The following is an 18964-nucleotide window of genomic DNA, read 5'->3' as shown; positions in this document are numbered from 1 at the left end:
TGTCTGTTATGTCCCTATCTATTGTCATGTGAGGTCACACAAAGCCCAATGTCCCACCGTATTGCAATATTTATATATATTTGCAGCATTATGAAATGGGTGTCCGTGTGGACATTCCCGGCAAAAAAATGCTGTAATACATTTTTGGGGATTTACGTTTCACTTGTAAGGAAGTGTTTTTTTACACTGTGGTATATTTCTTCCACCACAGTTACTACGGTCATTATTTTGTTTTGAGTTTGACCTACTCATTATAAATATGCAATATGAACTACGGCCTATAGTGGGTAGGATGACTACTTTAAACGTGTGTGATTATACAGACGGCAGCCGGCCAGCAGGTGGCAGCAGCGAACTTTAAGCGAAGAGAAGAAGAAGACAACACACATGGCCCCGCCCCCCCTCCGCCTCCCGCAGTGCATGATGGTCGGTGTACTCTCGCTATCTGCTGTGTGTCCTGCTGTTTTCCTCCCGGTTCCTCCGGTGTTCCTGCCATGGTGAAGAAGAGAAGCACCGGCTGCTGTGCCTCACACGACAGGTAACGGAAGCGGCCGCAGCTCCCGCGAGTCACGGAACTATTCCCCGGTTCGTCTCTCGGCTCCATTCCGCCTGTCAAGAGAGAGACAGCCGTTAGCTTGTCCGGCTAACCCGCTAGCTCGTCTACGTGTAACCCCCGCTTGTATCACGAGCCGCGGGCTCTGGCAGCCTCGTCGGCCCTTCCTGCTGGAAGTGACAGAGTATATAATTAGTCAAGTACCTGGCACGTTTGAGGTACTTGTACTACACTAGCCAACAGGATATAAAGGTGTTGTAAACGTCTGCAGCTGTGAAATGCAACATGCACGTGAATGCAGCTGTGCTGTGAAACACAATGTATGATGTAAATACACACTGACAGGCAACATTTTAATGCACAGTTTGTACTTTAACTTGGAAGTACGTTTTTGTGATCACATTGATTTTCTATTTAAAAATCAACAAGTGACAGCGAAGAACAGGACAACAATTGATCTGTAGTATGCATGTGTACTCGCATATCTACATATGAAGATACACATACACATATACATGCATATATATATATATATATATATATATATATATATATATATGTATATGTACACACGTATACATACATATACACATGTTTAAAGATACACATATACATGCATACATATACACACGTATACATACATAAAGATACATACATTTATACTGTACATGCATAAAGATACACACACGTATGTATACATACATCAAGATAAACACACATATATACTGTACATACATAAAGACACATATATATATATATATATATATATATATATATATATACACATACATACATAAAAATACACATAACCATTGACAGTGTTTTTTTTACAGTGTGGTATTAGTACTTTTATTTAAATAAAGGATCTGAATACTTCCACGTCTGGAAGGCAGTACAATAATTTGACATTTCAAGTAAACTTTACTAAATTTGAAGTGTAATATTTAACTCCTAGTAGTAGCATTAACATTTATCAGGTAAAACCACTGAACTCAATGTTAGATCGTTACTGTTATTCGACCCTAAACTTTGCTTATCTTGGTTTACCTTTACAATATGATTAATGGATACATTCAGGGTTTATTCAATGTATTTTGGGTTTGTAATCAAGGAATACATTCAGAAATTTAACGAACTATTATGTATCTTTATAATAAGAAGAGAGAAACTAAATTGTACAGATTAAAGAGCTGTTATCAAGTCTGAGAAATGACCCTGGGTACAGTATGTCAGAGTGATGTCATCAGGGTTTCAAAAACAAAAACATTTTCCACATTCCTGCTTCCATTCTGACCGTTCTGTTTTTAATCCGTCTTTTCAGAGTCCCTTAAACTTTTTGGATGTTCAACACTAAATTGCTTGAGCACCGCTTTGAGCCCCGAGTGTTCATATTATGAAGTGATTTAGGCTTTTCCGTAGTTCTGATGAGCTGTGTTATGAAGCGTAAATAACAATACTGGAAGACTTTACTCTTAATTGGTGTTTGTGACCAGCTACATTGTAAACTGACTAATACAGCTCTACTTTAGTATCATGACTAACACTTTACATAGTACATTTATATAGTACAACATGTTAATCATTAGTGAGAAAACACAAAAAAGTCCATTTAGGATGTGAAGAATAGAAAAATCTTACATTTGAACTAGTGGAGCTTTTGCTGAACTCGGGTTTTACTGATCGCAGCAGGATTATCTCTGCTGTGTTTTCTGTACTCTGGCCGTCATTTGCTGATTTATTGTGTTTCCGTTTTGTTAAAATCCTTCTCTTCTGGTCAGACAAATGACCCAGAGGAGGAAGTGTTGGTGTGAAAGGCTGCTTCTTCATTCTGGAGATTATCTGATCAGCATTCATCTTTTTCTAATTAAGTTTATAGGGAAATGTTTGATGAACAAATGGTGATGGAAACACAGCAAACGCCAACCAAATACTGTTCTTTCTGTCTTTCCATCAGACAGAATACATACAATAATGACTCCCTTTGACCTGTGAGGGTCCTACTCTTATTTAAATGTGCAACACCTAACCCTCTAAAGCAGCATGACTCTCCCAAAAAAAAATAATTGGCCAATTATTTCTATTTTTACCTCCAAAGACGTCTCAGTAGGGGTGGAAACCGGCTGCGAGAGTCTGACGTTTTACACTTTGAAATGTTTTATTCTGTCGTTGGCGATGAGGCGGTTTTTGATGCGTCGACAGAACGACCTGAAAACATTTGTTTTTTCCTCTAATCCTCTCGTCGGTGTGGTGAGATTACCAGCAGAGGGTTTTACACCTGCACGGTGTGAGCAGTCCGAATAGAGCTGGAACAACACTTCTCTGCTTCACAGCCTGTGCCGCGCAGTCAGGAGCGACCGCAGACATTAAGTCTTTCTCTGTGTCATCATTTCTTGAAGGACATGAGCGGTCAATCGAGGTCGGTCACAAATAGTGCCGGGTGTTTTAGGGCTAAAATCATTTCATCTGACTATTGTTTATCAATGAATCGGCCCCTGGAAGGTCTATAAAAAAATCTAAATTGATTCCGTCTGTACGTATAATATGTGTAGTTATATTTTAACTTATTTATAATACTTGTTTTGATTTATTTTACTATGTCTCTTGTGTAATCCTGTAAATTTCCCCGCTGCGGGACTAATAAAGGATAATGTTATTTAATTTATACAAAAAAAGCCTACATTACTGAAAGGGACATCTTTATATGTCTGTATCAATAGTATAAAATTCAACAAAAAAATTCTTAAACCCAGCATTGTTTAAAGCAGAACTCATCATTTATGTTAAAAACGGCTCGTATGACTTTGTGTGATTTGAAAGCTCGTGATGACAAACCCTCAGAGCTATGACCTTCCTCTGGATTTCCCCTCATGGTTTTGTTTTTCACTGCATATTTATCGTTTGGTTTCCAGCTGCTGTTTTCTGATAAAACCCTCCTGTGCAGACACAGAGTTAGAGACTAGCTGGTGAAAGAAGTGAAGCATTTAGAAGCTAAAGAGACGGATGTTTCTCTTGGGAGTCGGTGGAGACTAAAAACGGAGCTAAGAGAGAGGATATTGGACTCGGTGCACACAAACGTGACCTTTCTGTGTCTCAGGTTCGATTTCCGCTTATTTTATTGGAAAGTGCACATTCTAATTCTGTCTGACTATCTAACGCCAGCTCTGTGTCCGTCTGTCTCCAGCTAGCCTCTGGGAGGCGAGTCCCAATGCCATGGCGTCCAGCCACGGCTCCTCCCCAGTGCCTCGCGGAGGCCGAGACGGGATCTACCGCAAGGAGCGGGACGCCCCGCCGGCTCGATGCCGGTCCGTCTGCTCCCTGCCCGACGTCTGCCCGAAGGAGCCCACCGGTAGGAAGCAGCTGCAGTCTCTTAATGTTTTAGCTGTTGTGGACGCCATTTAATTCAGTGTTTTTCAACCGCGGCACATTTTCTACAATTAAAAAAAGTTGCAAAATGTCACATTGTAGCATAACACAGCAGATACGGAAGGTCATTATTGAGCTACCTACTGGTATGGAAGATTATTTTATTACTAGGCCAGACACTATGTTGCAGGCTCAGACGCTCAACAATGGAAAATGATTTGCAGCAACTAAATAATACGGCACACTGGTAGAAAATCACTGATTTTAAGGCTTTAACGAACAGATTCGTTTACAATCAATTAGCTAATAGAATGAAATTAGGGGAGAATGTTATGTTTTATCCTACAAACATTCTAAAACCCAAACATATTTAGTTTAAAATTAAATAAAACAAGCACATGTTTAAATTTGAGAAGAAAGAACCAAGATATGTTTAGATTTTTTTCATTTCTTTTTAAATTAAATGGACTGAAGTGATAATCATGGAAAACCTGGAAAAGTCATGTAATTTTAAAATGGTTATTTCCAGGCCTGGAAAAGTCCTTGAAAAAAATAAAATCCCAAAAGTTTAGTAAAAGCCATGTAATTGTGTTATATTCATGTGTTCATTTACGCTGAGTTTGAAATAATTAATATGCTTTTACAAGAAAGACGCTCAAAATATAAGCAGGCATCTATATAAATGTTTATTCTTTTAATCAAACTATTGTCTCATTCATTTGGGTCATTTAAGGTTTACTGTATGCTTTGTATTCTCATTGTTAGTTTAAATACTACATTTACTCACTTTTCACTGTTTACACCCAGATTTCACTCAATGTTTGTCATGGACATTTGGTTTAAAGTCATGAAACCCACTGGTCAGAATGTGTCTGAACCCTGGATAATAATGGTTGCAGATTCATAGTTTTCAGTCGACTGCTGGTACAAACACGACTATGTTGTTACATCATAATCTCCGCTCTGCAGGCGATGGGCGGGGCCTGTGCGACGGCCCGTCCGTGGTGGCGGAGCACGACCGGTGGACGGTCTACAGCTCGAAGGTCAACCTCCCGGCCGCGCTGAACGACCCGCGCCTCGCCAAGCGGGAGTCCGACTTCTTCACCAAAACGTGGGGGCTGGACTTCGCGGAGACGGAGGTGATGCCTTCCTTCTACCTGCCCAACATCACCCGGGAGCACTTCGGCCCGTACCTGCAGGAGATGGCTCAGGTAACGCAACCCACCATGAATTATTCAGATTCACTCAGACGCCCTGATTTCTGCTGGTGAAGGACGGCGGTTGAAGCTGATCACGTGTCAGGAATGTCGTTGAAGCAGTTTTTGCTCCTACTGTTTTTTTGTTTTTTTTGGGCTCAATACAGCGACCTTTTGAGATGAATGAGATTCCTCAAATACCAGTTTCATTGTTTCCTTTTTCCCCATTCTGCGCTGTGTAATATCAGACTTTTTAATTTATTTACGGGTCCTGGAGGTTGAGCGGTTTAAAACCAGATGAAAACCATGTAACTGGTTTTACTAGTTTCTGGGTGGGAATCTTTTTATAGCGTGTCCCTCTCTTCTATAAGGAATTCATTTATTTTCATATGCACAATAAATACAGAGAAGCAGTCGTTGGCAATGAAAATCTTGCCCTCCAAGCTCTATCAATGGACATAACATGTGTATAAAAGATACATTTTATAAAGTAAAAGTCTACAAAATAACATGTACAATTATACTCTAAATGAAATACAAACTGTGATGTAATGTGAGCTACAGGTGTGATTTGGACTTTGACATTTTGACTCTTTTTGTGAGCCGTTAGCATTTTACAATTTGGCAAATTGGCATTAAAAGTCAGCCGAATGAGCGATTTTCGGTTCCTGTTTGATAGTGTGAACGTACAGACAAGTTTTATTGGATTATTTAAAGTAAACCAATAAAAGAAAATGTAAAAACAGGATGTTTTTTTTTTTTTTAAAGCAAGTTCTGGTCTTTTTTTTTCCTGATTTCTAAGGAGATTTATAGACATTTGCTGACACATTTGATATCCTCAAAAGGTTAACCCACTGAATTTAAATGTGTGTAGTTGTATACACAGTGTATATCATGTTTATGTGTTAAAGTTCGACTGAGAAGACGTTTAACACAAAAAGTGACTAAAAGCATTTTAACTTTAGAAGATTCTCACTTGCTTTGTCTACTGAAGTCTCATATTTCACTTCTAATTGTGAGCATTTCATAGTTTTAGAAACATTTAACGGTATTCTTAAACTCCAATTGGCTGGGAAACTGCGGTAAAGCTTCATCTTTCTTCCTGACGCAGCGTTGTTGTTGTTTCCACTCGTGCACTTGATGATTAATGGTTCTGCTGTGGTTGTGGCACCGCAGATGGAGGGAATCATGGGAAAACACTCGCAAGCACACAGAGAAACATGAAGGAGGAGCTGCACACCTCTGTGTTTCCTTCTGCTGAAGGTGTTCACTGCTTCTGGGTTATGACTGGATGAAACCATTAAATATCAAACTCTGGAGGATCAGGATTGTAATCGTGAATCCCACTTTTAGTTGTTGTTGTTGTTGTTGTTGGTTTGTATTCAGCAACAAGAGGAGGAGGATGGAGATGAAAACACACTGATTTCCTTTCTGCTGCCACATTCAGACCATACAACGTACTCAAATATCTTCATGAGGTTCATTATTTTGTGTCCTCATTTAAAACAAAAGTGTCCAGATAAGGATCTGGTTTGCCTTTTCTTATTCTCCCCATTTATGGTGTACACAGTTGTGTAGATTATAGATAGATTGCTGGAGTTTTTTTGATGTTACTTGTCTTCATATTCATTTCCTTGTTGCTGTAGAAGGAAATGGAAGTTATAAAACTCCTCAGATAAGCAGCTTGTGGTTTCACTTTGAGGCTTTTAGACTTTGTTATTTGAACCGAGTCTTTTCGATTCCTGTCAGGGTTTCTAGTTTAAAATAAAAAGTCGCTTAGTCATCGTTTCCTCCTCCAGGGTTTCAGAATGACGTCTCTCAATGCATGAGACGAGAACAGCGGTCAAATATTCCTTCTGACGCTTCCTCATTCCTGTCCAGTGCCGTTTATATTGTTCTCGTCTGACAGCAGCAGCTGTGGCCTTTTTGGAAGCGTTGGTGTCATTTGCCGCCTCCCCCGGGTCGACGTGGACATTTCACACGAGGCGTTATTGTGTCTGCAGGTTCTGAGCTGTAATCAAAAACGGTCTTTCTGTGTGTTTTTTTTTTTATTCATAGAGGGAAAGAATCCACGAACACTGCAAGTCGATCTGTCCCGACAAAGACGACGTGGACGCCGCCTCCAGCATCGCCTCCGACCACGGTATGAATTATTAACCAGCTGCTGCAGGGAAAGTGAAGCCGACAGGAAGTGGAGACGATTAAGAACAGCAGGAACGCTTTCTAGGTTTTGAAACGAGCAATGTGGCACTTTTCACAAAGAAAAAACAGCTTCTCTCTTCTTTTAGATCACTTCTAAGAACTCATTTTCATTACTTTTAAAATGTTCCTCCGATATTCGTTTTACTGTAAATACTGTTGTGTTTCTTGTTCATTCTTTTTATGTACTTTTGTACATTTGTTTCTATGCTAATAATAACAAACGCATACTTGATAATAGCTGAGCAATAAGCTTAAAAAACATGTGTCCTCTTCATGTTTTCGGTGCTTTTCATCCACAATCAAAATGTTGTGTTCCTCAGTTTTTACTAGTGCATCAAACAGAATGTAAAACACAACTGACTAATGAATCTCAAATGAACGTTTCTTGTTTCTAGACAAATCCAGAGCTGAACTGGAACAAGTCCCGAAGGTAACGCCTTAAATCTCCTGAAGCTTTTACTCAGAAACTTTCTTCTTATTAACTTTAAAAGAGGTTTTGGCACTTTTTATATTTGCATCTGCTAGATTCAACTCAGACAGACAGCGTATTCCTCTGGGTGTTTAATTTGAAGCCTCAGTAACAAATACACGGATATAAATAGACTGTATTCTTATTTATTAAAATAGTGTTAATCTGATGACGTGATCCAGATATCTGAGTCCGTATTGGACCGATATCGGTGGCGGTTCAAGCCCTCGTCTCACGGTGTTTGTCTGTGCTTTTGAATCGTTGCAGATCTTCATGAAGCCCGAGTTTGCTCTGGAGGACCCGGGCACCTTCAACAGCGTGCTGCCCTGGTCGCACTTCAACAGCGCCGGAGGGAAGAGCAGCCGAGACGTGGCCTCCTCCAAACTGCTGCAGGAGAAGGTGAAGCCACTCGAAAGATCCCGCGGGTCTCACAACTCTTTTTTTCCTTTCGCGAGCGTAGCTTGAACTCGATCCCCGTGTCTCCCCCCCCCTGCAGCTGAGTCACTACCTGGACGTGGTGGAGGTGAGCATCGCCCGGCAGATCTCGCTGCGCTCCGACGCGTTCTTCCACGCCATGTCCTCGCAGCACGAGCTGCAGGACCGGCTGCAGGAGACGCAGCGGGCCGTGGCCGTCCTGCGGGGCCGGACCGCCGCCATCGACCGCATCATGTGCCAGGGGCCCCTGCAGGCCCTGCGCACCGCCCTGACCCGCAACAACTGCGTGAAGCTGCACAACAAGCTGAAGCTGATGGCGGCGGTGCATCAGACGCAGCCCACCGTGCAGCTGCTGCTCTCCACCGCCGAGTTCGTCGGAGCGCTGGAGCTCATCTCCACCACCAAGGAGGTGCTGCAGCAGGAGCTGCAGGGGATCCACAGCTTCAGGTGAGGAGGGTGGGGGATCACACCATGAAATGCAAAAGGAATACAAAGAGGGAGACTCTGTGTGCCGTTCCTGCTCATTCATATCAGATCATATCAGACTGAATGTGAGCTCTATTCTCTCAAAGGGCAACGCTGACTGTTAGTAATTCTTAAAAGCCAACCGATGCAGGCAACCTGAGGGGGAAAATGGTTTTTAAACATTTCTTGTTTCTTATCAGCTGATATAGATAAAGGAATACGTGCATAAAGCTGTTATACCTGAGAATCACCAATTCTCTTGACCTTTAGCTGGTTTCTGATTGAAGTGTTGCTGTTTCTGACCCCGAGACCGGTGAGTTTTTTTTTGTCTGAAGGTGCGTTCTTCAGACAAAACGATGAGTGCATCCCTCAAAGAGGCTTCCGCTCAAGATGAAACACGTTTTCCCTTGTGTGGAGAAGTTAAGGAAATAGTTTGACCCGTTAATGAGCAGAAGCTGATCTGAGCTACTTTGCAAAATTATTATTTTTAATGAGTTTTTAGGGGACACGCGTTCCGGTTATTAGTTTAATTGTTGCATTTTTGTAGTGACAGAAAGATGCAATGCCACTGACTGTCTGTCTGTCTACCTGTCTCTCTCTCTGTCTCTCTGCCCCTCAGACATCTGGGCTCCCAGCTGTGCGAGCTGGAGAAGCTGATCGATAAGATGATGGTGGAGGACTTCAGCATGTACGCGCGCAGCGACCTGAACCGCAGCCTGAGGGACGAGCCGCTGGTCCTCGAGAAGGTCTGAACAAACTCCTCCATCGCCTCTAATTCATGCCCGCGTTTAAGTAGAAACCTCTTCATGCCGCGTTCCGCCCAATTACCGATGTGAATAATGCATTGAAAGATAAAAACGGGTGAAATATATCAAGCGAGGAGAGGCATTTGTGAACATCCGATAATATCCAGAGGGATTTGTTGATGGACGGTCGAATCAAATTATACTTCATGCACGGCCCGATGACGTGGACCGTTACGTATTTAACAGATGATGTGCTCAACACAGGGGCACCAACCAAACGCTGCCTCGCAGAAGGTGACACACACACACACACACACACACACACACACACACACACACACACACACGCACATTAAAATCTTGGGAATCCCGCCTGCTGCTGAAGTCCGGCTCAGTCGTCACGATGTGGATCGGTGATCGATCAAATGGTGTCTGGAAATAATCACTTGAGTGTTTGTTTTGATGTGCTTGGCGTGCCAGACGGGTGGAGTTAAACGGCTTTAGATGATTCAGATGTTAAGCTCCAGAAGGCTTATTGAAACCTCTTGTACAAATGTTTTACTCGCGTTTAAAACACCAACAGAAACCTTTAAAGCCCTCTGGTCTCCAGGCAGGTTGAAGAAACACGGAGTACTTTTTTAATTTATTGTGGTTTGATTTAATACTGAATAACTTTTGGGCTTGTTTGTGCTTGGCGGTTTATTTATTTTTGCAATTTACCATATATTTATTCACATTTATTCTCAGTCAAATGAAGTAGATTTTGATATTGTGCTACAAAAGGAATGATTACTGCAAATACTGTTTAATATAATCTTCTCTAAACTATGAAGTTAAACAAATTAATTGAATAATAATCACTATTAAAACTGGGACGGCAGTAATAAATCACACCTTATTGGGTTTTTGTCTCTTTTACTATTTAAATGATATTTTTATTAAGTTTAGTCGGTGTGAACTTAAATTTAACTGTAAAAACAATAAAAGGTCTTTTTTGTTTTGTGTCAAATGAATAAAAACTTATTTTAAATAATCATGGCATCAATTAACTTTAGCCACACCTTTTTAAATTTGACTGTCTTCATGTGACTTTTTTTAATATATGTATTTTTTTAAATTATAATAACCTTGCATTGGCTTTTTGTATTTGTTTGATCTGTCGAAGAAATTCAAATTTATATCAAAGTGAATCACATTTCTTGCCGAATGAAACGCCGCCTGTCTGCTTGACCTGCACACATTTAGACATCTGCTCTTTTAATTGTCGAGGACTCTGTTTGTATTTGATTATTTATTGTGTGTGTGTGTGTGTGTGTGTGTGTGTGTGTGTTAGGAGCGGCTGGAGTCTCTGGTGTTCGGGCTGCTGCGGCAGAGGAAGCTGGACTTTCTGGATATTTACAGCGATGAGATGATCATGACTAATAAAGCCATCGTCTCTCAGGTGAAACCTCCCGACTGTGCAGCACATTACAAACTAATTAGTTATTATGGGATGGAAGAAATAAACCTCACTTCATCTGACATGTTTGTGTCTTTCAGTGCGTGGCAGAGAATGTTTTGCACATAGAAGATATCGACACTGAAGTCGTCACTAAGTAAGTCGAGACCATAAATCTGATGTTTATAATAGTTGCATTACATCATCGGTGGGAAATAACTCAGCACTTAAGTATAATTTTGAGGCACTTTTTTTCCATTTCATGCTACTTTCTACTTTCTACTCAAATGCAAATATTGCACTTTTCTTTGCTGCAGCACATTTATCTGACCGCTTTAATTACTTTACCGATTCAGATTAATAATACAAAATATAAATAACTCTTAAATTATGAGGTATTCTTTTGGATTAAGCCTCCCAGCCGTATATAATACATAATATAAAGTATAAACTCAACTTTTACCAGCTGCAATGCATCAGTCGTCATACGATTATAAATATATTATTCTGACATGGGCCGTTCTGCTCTATGACTTTTACTTTTAGATTTTGATGCTAATACTTTTGGATTTTCTTTTTGTTTCGGAAGTAAAATTTTAAATGCAGGACATGTACTTGTTGCAGATACTTTCTACAGTGTGGTTTTACTACTTTTACTTAAGTAGTACTTACTTAAGAGTACTTTGTCTTCCACTGCTATGAACTTCCTTTTAAATATATTTCCAGAATATGTACTACATCACCGTATATCTCTCTCTGAGTGAGTTATTCTGAGAACAGGAAGTGTATCTTCTTTTTTTAATAGTGTGTGTGTGTGTGTGTGTGTGTGTGTGTGTGTGTGTGTGTGTGTGTGTGTGTGTGTGTGTGTGTGTGTGAAGGCTAGCTGACCAGATGCGTCTGATGACGTTCCCTCAGTGGTTTGAGCTGCTGGAAAACATCTTTGAGAGTTTCCTTCTCTTCCTGCAGAAGATCAAAGTGGGTCAAAACTCTAATTTCTGTCCTTTTGAATGCATTTCATGTCACAAAATAATCTCTCTTTCACCCGCCTTGACACCGGTGATGCTCCAGACGATAAAGCGCGACTCTAATGCATCTTTCGGTTCCCCCGCCGTGCGTCAGGCCACTCTGAGCGTGATCAAGAACGTGGTTCTGGAGGTTCTGGCCTCGAACCAGAGGATCCGGCTCCTGGAGGAGGCGGCCGGGTCGGGGGCGTCGGTTCAGGAGGCGCCCCGCGGCCCGGCGCTGCTGCAGGGGGAAGCCGAGCTGGCCTACCTCACCCACGAGGGTCTGTTCATCAGCGACGCTCTGAACGAGGCCCAGCAGCAGCAGCAGCAGCAGCAGCAGCAGGTTCTGGATCACAGCTCCAGGATCCAGCAGAGTCGGGCCGAGGCAGCCGGCAGCGACTCGGCAGAGACTTCCATCAGCAGCTTCATGTAGGTCACCGGAGAGTTCTCTCTCTTTGATCAATAATGAGTTAATAACAGAGGATATGCACTGATTGCTCCGCTAGTGAAGCTTTAAACAGCAACTTTTACATTTTGACCAGTAACTCATTTGAGATTTAAACATTATTTTATGAGGATGCATTTAATCATTTTTCACAGGTTACTTTGGGCATGTCCGATCTTCTCATGATACATTTAGGGTTATTTTTGCTGCAGCACAGCATTTTTTTGGCACATTTGTTGGAAGGAAAACAAATAATTTGATGGTAAAGTTGCACAAACTTCTACAACATTGGATAAAACAGAAGCCAAACTTTGAATAGGACTGAATTGTTTTGTTTTTAATGAAGTTATGAAGACATGACCAAAACGGAAAATACTGCAAATCCTAAAAAAAAACACTATCAGATTGTGTCTTTAGTCCATGTGTAGGAAAATATAAAGACACGGTTACAGCGTACAGTCAGAGGATATTAGTGAAGGTTAAAACAGATGTAATACATAATTTTTGCGTAATTAAATCCACTGTTTAATGCAAGGCAGCTTTCTTTATATTCAAAGAGCTCAACATAGGCAATAAAAAGCATTAGAAGGACATTTAAAAACAATAAGCAATACAAAACTAGAATAAAATCAGACGGAAGACAAATGCCATGGACCTGAAATACAGTTTAAATGCAGGAATATGTTGTAAGTCTGTGATTCTTTACATAAAACCAAGGTGCTGTGAAGCAGCGGAAGCTTGCAGGTGTCCGTGAATGTGTTCAGTCAGCTGTTTGTGTGTGTGTGTTGGTCTGCAGGTCCGGTGAACACATGATGCCCACGGATCTGGAGCTGAACCGCGTGATCGACAACCTGCAGGAGCTGCTGCACACCGCCTCCGACGTCAGCCACGACCGCTGCGTCAAAGTCCTCACGGCCAGAGCCAAGGTACGGAACGAATAACAATAATACGCTGTGGGACTTATCACTTCTTTAACGCTCGTCTTTCAATTAAAAGCAACGTTTTGTATGTTTTATTTGAGGGCTAACAAGTTTACAGGGTTCTTACGGTCATGGAAAACCTGGAAAAGTCATGCAATTTTAAAATGGTTGTTTCCAGGCCTGGAAAAGTCCTTTTTTTTTTTTTTTTTTTTATCCCCAAAGTTTAGTAAAAGTCATGTCAGTTACGCTGAGTTTTAAATAATTAATATGCTTTTAAAAGAAAGACGCTCAAAATATAAGCAGGCATACATACAGGCATCTATATAAATGTTCATTCTTTTAATCAAACTAGTGTCTCATTCATTTGTGTCATTTAAGGTTTACTGTATGCTTTGTATTCTCATTGTTAGTTTAAATACTACATTTACTCACTTTTTACTGTTTAAAACCAAAATTTCACTAAATGTTTGCTCATGGAAATTTGGTTAAAAGTCATGAAAAAGTCATGTAATTCAGTTTAAAGTCATGGAAATCTACTAGGTAAAATGTGTCTGAACCCTGTGGGAAATCTTTGCAAAAGCAGAAATGAAAATATTAATGAATCCTGTTTCATTAATTATAGCATATAGGGAATGTTTTTAATAAAAACTGCGTCTTATAGTCACTTTTGAAACACCTTTTTAGCACAATTTATTTTTTATAAAGGTTACATTTGTTCTCAAACGTGTGCAAACGTCCTGAAATGAATGTAAGACATTGATGATGCATATTTTGATTAATTTCCTTAGATTATTGAGGTTTAGCCCTCCGTCTCCCTGAAGCCTCATTATGTCACATGCCAGAAAAATAAACAAAAAATAAGCAGTTAAACACAGCCGCCTTAGCGGAGTGTGTTCATTGTCGTCTCAAAGGTTTGACGCTCACTGAAACCTGAATGTGTTAAAAAGATTTGAGGAAACATCTGATCGTCTCCGACAGGACGGCTCTCTGGAGCGCCTCGGCTCGGCGGAGTTCGTGTGCCTCTCTCAGGCCGTGGAGGGCTTCGTCCGGGACACGGAGGAGCTGTGCAGCAGGCGCAGCGCCTCCCTGAAGGGGGCGCTGCAGAGCCAGGCCAACCGCTTCGTCCACCGCTTCCACGACGAGCGCAAGACCAAACTCAGGTGATGCGGCGATGATGTCACAGAGGAAAGAAGGAAGAGGATCTGCTTACCTCAGTGTTGTCAAACTTTTTCTGTCACGCCCCACTTTGGAGGAAGAAAAATGTTCATGCCCGGTGGGGCATGAACATTTTTCTTCCTCCAAAGTGGGGCGTGACAGAAAAAGTTTGAGAACTGGTGGTTTAGTTCAAAATTCATTGATTTTAAACATTTTGTTAGAACTTCTCCATTTGTGCTTTAAAGAAAATTTAAATCACTTTCAAGTAAACCAGATCGCCCCATCAGACAAAAACTAATAACATGTGCAATCACTTTGTTAGAACAATGCAAATAAAGTTCTATCTGTGAAAAAAATGACTAATATTTGGTATTGTGGCTGCAAATAACCTGTTTTGCACTGAATATAAGATCAAAACAATAACGTTCAACCCATAAAGGATTGTAAAAAAAAATCTTTCAAATATAAAAAAGAAGAAAATAAATCTCCGCCCCACCTGTAATACCTCCGCGGCCCACTAGAGGGGCGCGCCCCACAGTTTGAGAACCACTGACTTTCCTGGTGATTCTGATTTACTCTGACATTAATAACCGTCCGTCACACGATGGAAATGAGACATTTATGTGAGAATCAACAGTTTTTTAACGAGCTCACAGATTGCGGGACGCGTCTCTTTCCGGTCTAGACTTTTGTTGAGGTGTTTGAGGGTTCGGTGTATTCAGGAAGTATTCAGATCCTTCAGTACAAGTACTAATACCGCACTGAAAGTATTATCAGGAAATACTTTAAAGTATTTAACGTCGAAAAATGTCTCCTGTGACTGGTTTCCTGATGCATAAATCATCAAAATAATATTTCCGTCTGCTTTTGATATTTTGTAAACTTCATATGTTTTGTCTTGACTTGTAAAGTAACTGAAGCTGTTAATAAATGTCATTTATTCGTCCCGTTCTTTACGTTGTTGTTGTTGTTGTTGTTTCCAGCCTCCTCCTGGATAACGAGCGCTGGAAGCAGGCCGAGGTTCCCGCTGAGTTCCAGGATCTGGTGAACTCCATCGCGGACGGAAGAATAACACTACCGGAGCGCAAGATCCCAGGTACCCTGAACCTGCATGTCATACATGTACAGGAAAGAGCTGCATTACATTGCGGCGTAGAATGAGTGCATTCACACCACGTGGGAGTGCATCTTTTTTTTAAATGAATAACTAAACGGCATGTTCAGTCAATCAGGGTTCTTTCAGTCATGGAAAACATGGAAGAGTCATGGAATTTTAAAATGGTTATTTTCAGGTCTGGAAAAGTCCTTGAAAAAAATGAAATGTGTTCATGAGGTTCAGTTACGCTGAGTTTGAAATAATGAATATGCTTTTAAAAGAAAGACTCAAAATATAAGCAGGCATACATACAGGCATCTATATAAATGTTTATTCTTTTAATCAAACTATTGTCTCATTCATTTGTGGCATTTAAGGTTTACTGTATGCTTTGTATTCTCATTGTTAGTTTAAATACTACATTTACTCACTTTTTACTGTTTACACCCAGATTTCACAAAATCACAAAAGTTTGGTCATGGAAATTTGGTTTAAAGTCATGGAACAGTCATGTAATTTGGTTTAAAGTCATAAAATTTGGTTTAACGTCATGGAAATTTGGTTAAAAGTCATGTAATTTGGTTTATAGTCATGGAAAAGTCATACAATTTGGTTTAAAGTAATGGAAATTTGGTTTAAAGTAATGGAAATTTGGTTTAAAGTAATGGAAATTTGGTTTAAAGTAATGGAAATTTGGTTTAAAGTAATGGAAATTTGGTTTAAAGTCATGGAAATTTGGTTAAAAGTCATGGAAAAGTCATAAAATTTGGTTTAACGTCATGAAAATTTGGTTAAGTCATGTAATTTGGTTTATAGTCATGGAAAAGTCATACAATTTGGTTTAACGTAATGGAAATTTGGTTTAACGTAATGGAAATTTGGTTTAAAGTAATGGAAATTTGGTTAAAAGTCATGGAAATTTGGTTAAAAGTCATGGAAATTTGGTTAAAAGTCATGGAAAAGTCATACAATTTGGTTAAAAGTCATGGAAATTTGGTTAAAAGTCATATAATTTGGTTAAAAGACATGGAAATTTGGTTAAAAGACATGGAAAAGTCATGTAATTTGGTTTATAGTCATGGAAAAGTCATACAATTTGGTTTAAAGTAATGGAAATTTAGTTTAAAGTAATGGAAATTTGGTTTAAAGTAATGGAAATTTGGTTAAAAGTCATGGAAATTTGGTTAAAAGTCATGTAATTTGGTTAAAAGTCATGGAAATTTGGTTAAAAGTCATGGAAAAGTCATGTAATTTGGTTTATAGTCATGGAAAAGTCATGAAATCCATTGGTCAGAATGTGTCTGAACCCTAAGCAAAAAGCAAACTGGTGTTCAACAAACCATCTGTTCAAAGACTGAATGTTTGGACTGACACATGAACGCGAGTCAGATCGAAGACGCAAAGTGCTCCATAAATACTTTATGCGGTGACGTCCGTGTCGATCCATTAACCTTTGACCCTCACGGGGATTCGACAGGAAACCTGAGCTGCTCAGGAATCATTGATAATGAACGCATGTGAAGTCTTCCGCCGTGACGTTGAGCTTGTGTGTTCAGGGCCGGAGGACCGGAAGCCCGCCGAGTTTCTGCTGGTCAACGGGCAGAAATACGCCGTCGTCGGGTACGTGACCTTTATATACACAACGTATAAATATATACACAACGTATAAATATATACACAACGTATGAATATATACAGGAGAGATACATGTTGTGACGGTCGTCTGTGTCTCCTCAGGACGGTTCTGCTGCTGATCCGGATCTTTCTGGAATACTGTCAGTGTGTCAACGACATCCCATCCATCGCCACCGACATGCTGACGCGTCTGTCGGACCTCCTCAAGGTCAGAACCGCCTCCTGTTTAAAAACCGATTGGACCGTCCGGCTGTCAATCAACGCATCGCCGCGGTTTCTCATAAGCAGAATGAGCCGGCGTGCTTTTAATTCCTCATTTAGTGTTTGTTTTTATGGCTTAATCAGAACTGAATATGACATTTTATTTATTAGATGTGACGCTTTTATTCATAATTCAGATTCTAGTAGTTTGAACTTTGACCCCTGTGAAGTCCGTGTCCTGACATTGTGTGATTTGAGTTACTTTCTGTTTTAAGACACTTTTTATATTTTACTTCTTAGTTATGAGTATGTTGTGAATGTGTAGTTTCTTAATTAATGATGTATTATTATGGACATAACTTCCCAGCCGTTTATAAAGTAATTAAAATGAGCTCCACCTTTTTTACCAGGTGCAACATTAAATAAATATAATCCAGTAATATAACGTACATTCTTCCTTAACGGGCCATTCTTTTACTTTTGGTACTTTACGTTTATATTGGTTCTTATGCTCTTGCTACTTTTTATTTTTGAATGCAGGACTTTTATTTCTATACTGTAATATTACTACTTTTACTGCAGTACAAGTCATGCTGCAGCATCGGGGCTCACAGCGCCCCCATCAGGCCATTCAGGTGTCACTTTGTAAAGTGTTTTAACAGCTGTTCTTCTTCGTGTGTTTCCTGCAGCACTTCAACTCTCGCAGTTGCCAGCTGGTTCTGGGAGCCGGAGCTCTGCAGGTGGTCGGCCTGAAGACCATCACCACCAAAAACCTCGGTAGGCCCGGCGGCACCAACCGGCCCGAGCTTCTGTGTACCTGAGAGGGAAGATGCTAAAATGTGTGTGTGTGTGTGTGTGTTTGCAGCGTTGGCGTCCCGCTGCCTGCAGCTGGTGGTTCACTACATTCCCATCATCAGAGCTCATTTCGAGACCAAACTGCAGCCCAAACAGTTCAGCGTCCTCCGACACTTTGACCACATCACCAAGGTAACGCACCCGGAGGTGTAACGTTGCATTGAATGAGAATATTCAAGTAACTTAAGCACAGCACTTGATTGACGTTCCACCTCCGAGCTTCATCATATAAACATTTCTGACCCCAACAATGAAAATGTAGAACTCCCAGAGATTTCCCTTTTCCTACTTTGAAGTGTTTTTGAGGCCGTTTGCTGCGTTGCAGGACTACAACGACCACGTAGCAGAGATCTCCGCTAAGCTGGTGGCCATCATGGACAGTCTGTTTGAGAAGGTGTTATCAAAGGTGAGAGGAGGGGGAGGGGGAGGAGAGGGGAGGAGCTTAAATCGTGAAAAAACACAAAGTACTATAAAAGTCAAGAATCATACATAAATAATTATTGTGTGTGTGTGTGTATATCACAGCTATTGTATTATTGAATATCGGGTTTAACCTTCAGCCGCCTGTGGAAGTAAAGCTTGTGACAATAAGTAAAACACTTACAGTCCCTCTGTGTCGTCCTCAGTATGAAGTGAAGGCTCCGATGCCCTCGGTCTGCTTCAGAAACGTCTGTAAGCAGACGGCCAAGATGCACGAAGCCATTTCAGAACTTCTACCTGAAGAACAGACGCAGGTGAGACTCGCTCTTCTGTTTCAAGAACGCATACGCAGCAGGTGTGTGTGTG

General features: G+C 40.6%; 1 protein-coding gene across 1 annotated transcript in view; it reads left to right on the top strand.

Moving 5' to 3' along the window:
• Positions 1 to 513: 513 nt before the first annotated feature.
• The window catches only part of vps54 (VPS54 subunit of GARP complex), a 20645-nt gene continuing 2194 nt past the window's right edge, over positions 514 to 18964 (top strand). The window contains exons 1-22 of the mRNA XM_079219606.1: positions 514 to 538; positions 3735 to 3899; positions 4886 to 5127; positions 7171 to 7255; positions 7710 to 7744; positions 8051 to 8182; positions 8280 to 8665; positions 9303 to 9429; positions 9694 to 9723; positions 10763 to 10870; positions 10969 to 11024; positions 11746 to 11842; positions 11987 to 12300; positions 13113 to 13242; positions 14215 to 14396; positions 15375 to 15487; positions 17044 to 17107; positions 17225 to 17330; positions 18013 to 18100; positions 18189 to 18310; positions 18504 to 18584; positions 18805 to 18912. Of these exons, the coding sequence (XP_079075732.1) occupies positions 3764 to 3899; positions 4886 to 5127; positions 7171 to 7255; positions 7710 to 7744; positions 8051 to 8182; positions 8280 to 8665; positions 9303 to 9429; positions 9694 to 9723; positions 10763 to 10870; positions 10969 to 11024; positions 11746 to 11842; positions 11987 to 12300; positions 13113 to 13242; positions 14215 to 14396; positions 15375 to 15487; positions 17044 to 17107; positions 17225 to 17330; positions 18013 to 18100; positions 18189 to 18310; positions 18504 to 18584; positions 18805 to 18912 (2742 nt within the window). The 5' untranslated portion in view covers positions 514 to 538; positions 3735 to 3763. The remainder of the gene's footprint in view (positions 539 to 3734; positions 3900 to 4885; positions 5128 to 7170; positions 7256 to 7709; positions 7745 to 8050; positions 8183 to 8279; positions 8666 to 9302; positions 9430 to 9693; positions 9724 to 10762; positions 10871 to 10968; positions 11025 to 11745; positions 11843 to 11986; positions 12301 to 13112; positions 13243 to 14214; positions 14397 to 15374; positions 15488 to 17043; positions 17108 to 17224; positions 17331 to 18012; positions 18101 to 18188; positions 18311 to 18503; positions 18585 to 18804; positions 18913 to 18964) is intronic.

The sequence above is a fragment of the Taurulus bubalis genome (assembly GCF_910589615.1).
Source record: "Taurulus bubalis genome assembly, chromosome: 6".
NCBI classification, from domain to species: Eukaryota; Metazoa; Chordata; class Actinopteri; order Perciformes; family Cottidae; genus Taurulus; species Taurulus bubalis.
The sequence above is the reverse complement of the archived record's forward strand: the minus strand, read 5'-3'. Positions and strand labels throughout refer to the sequence as shown.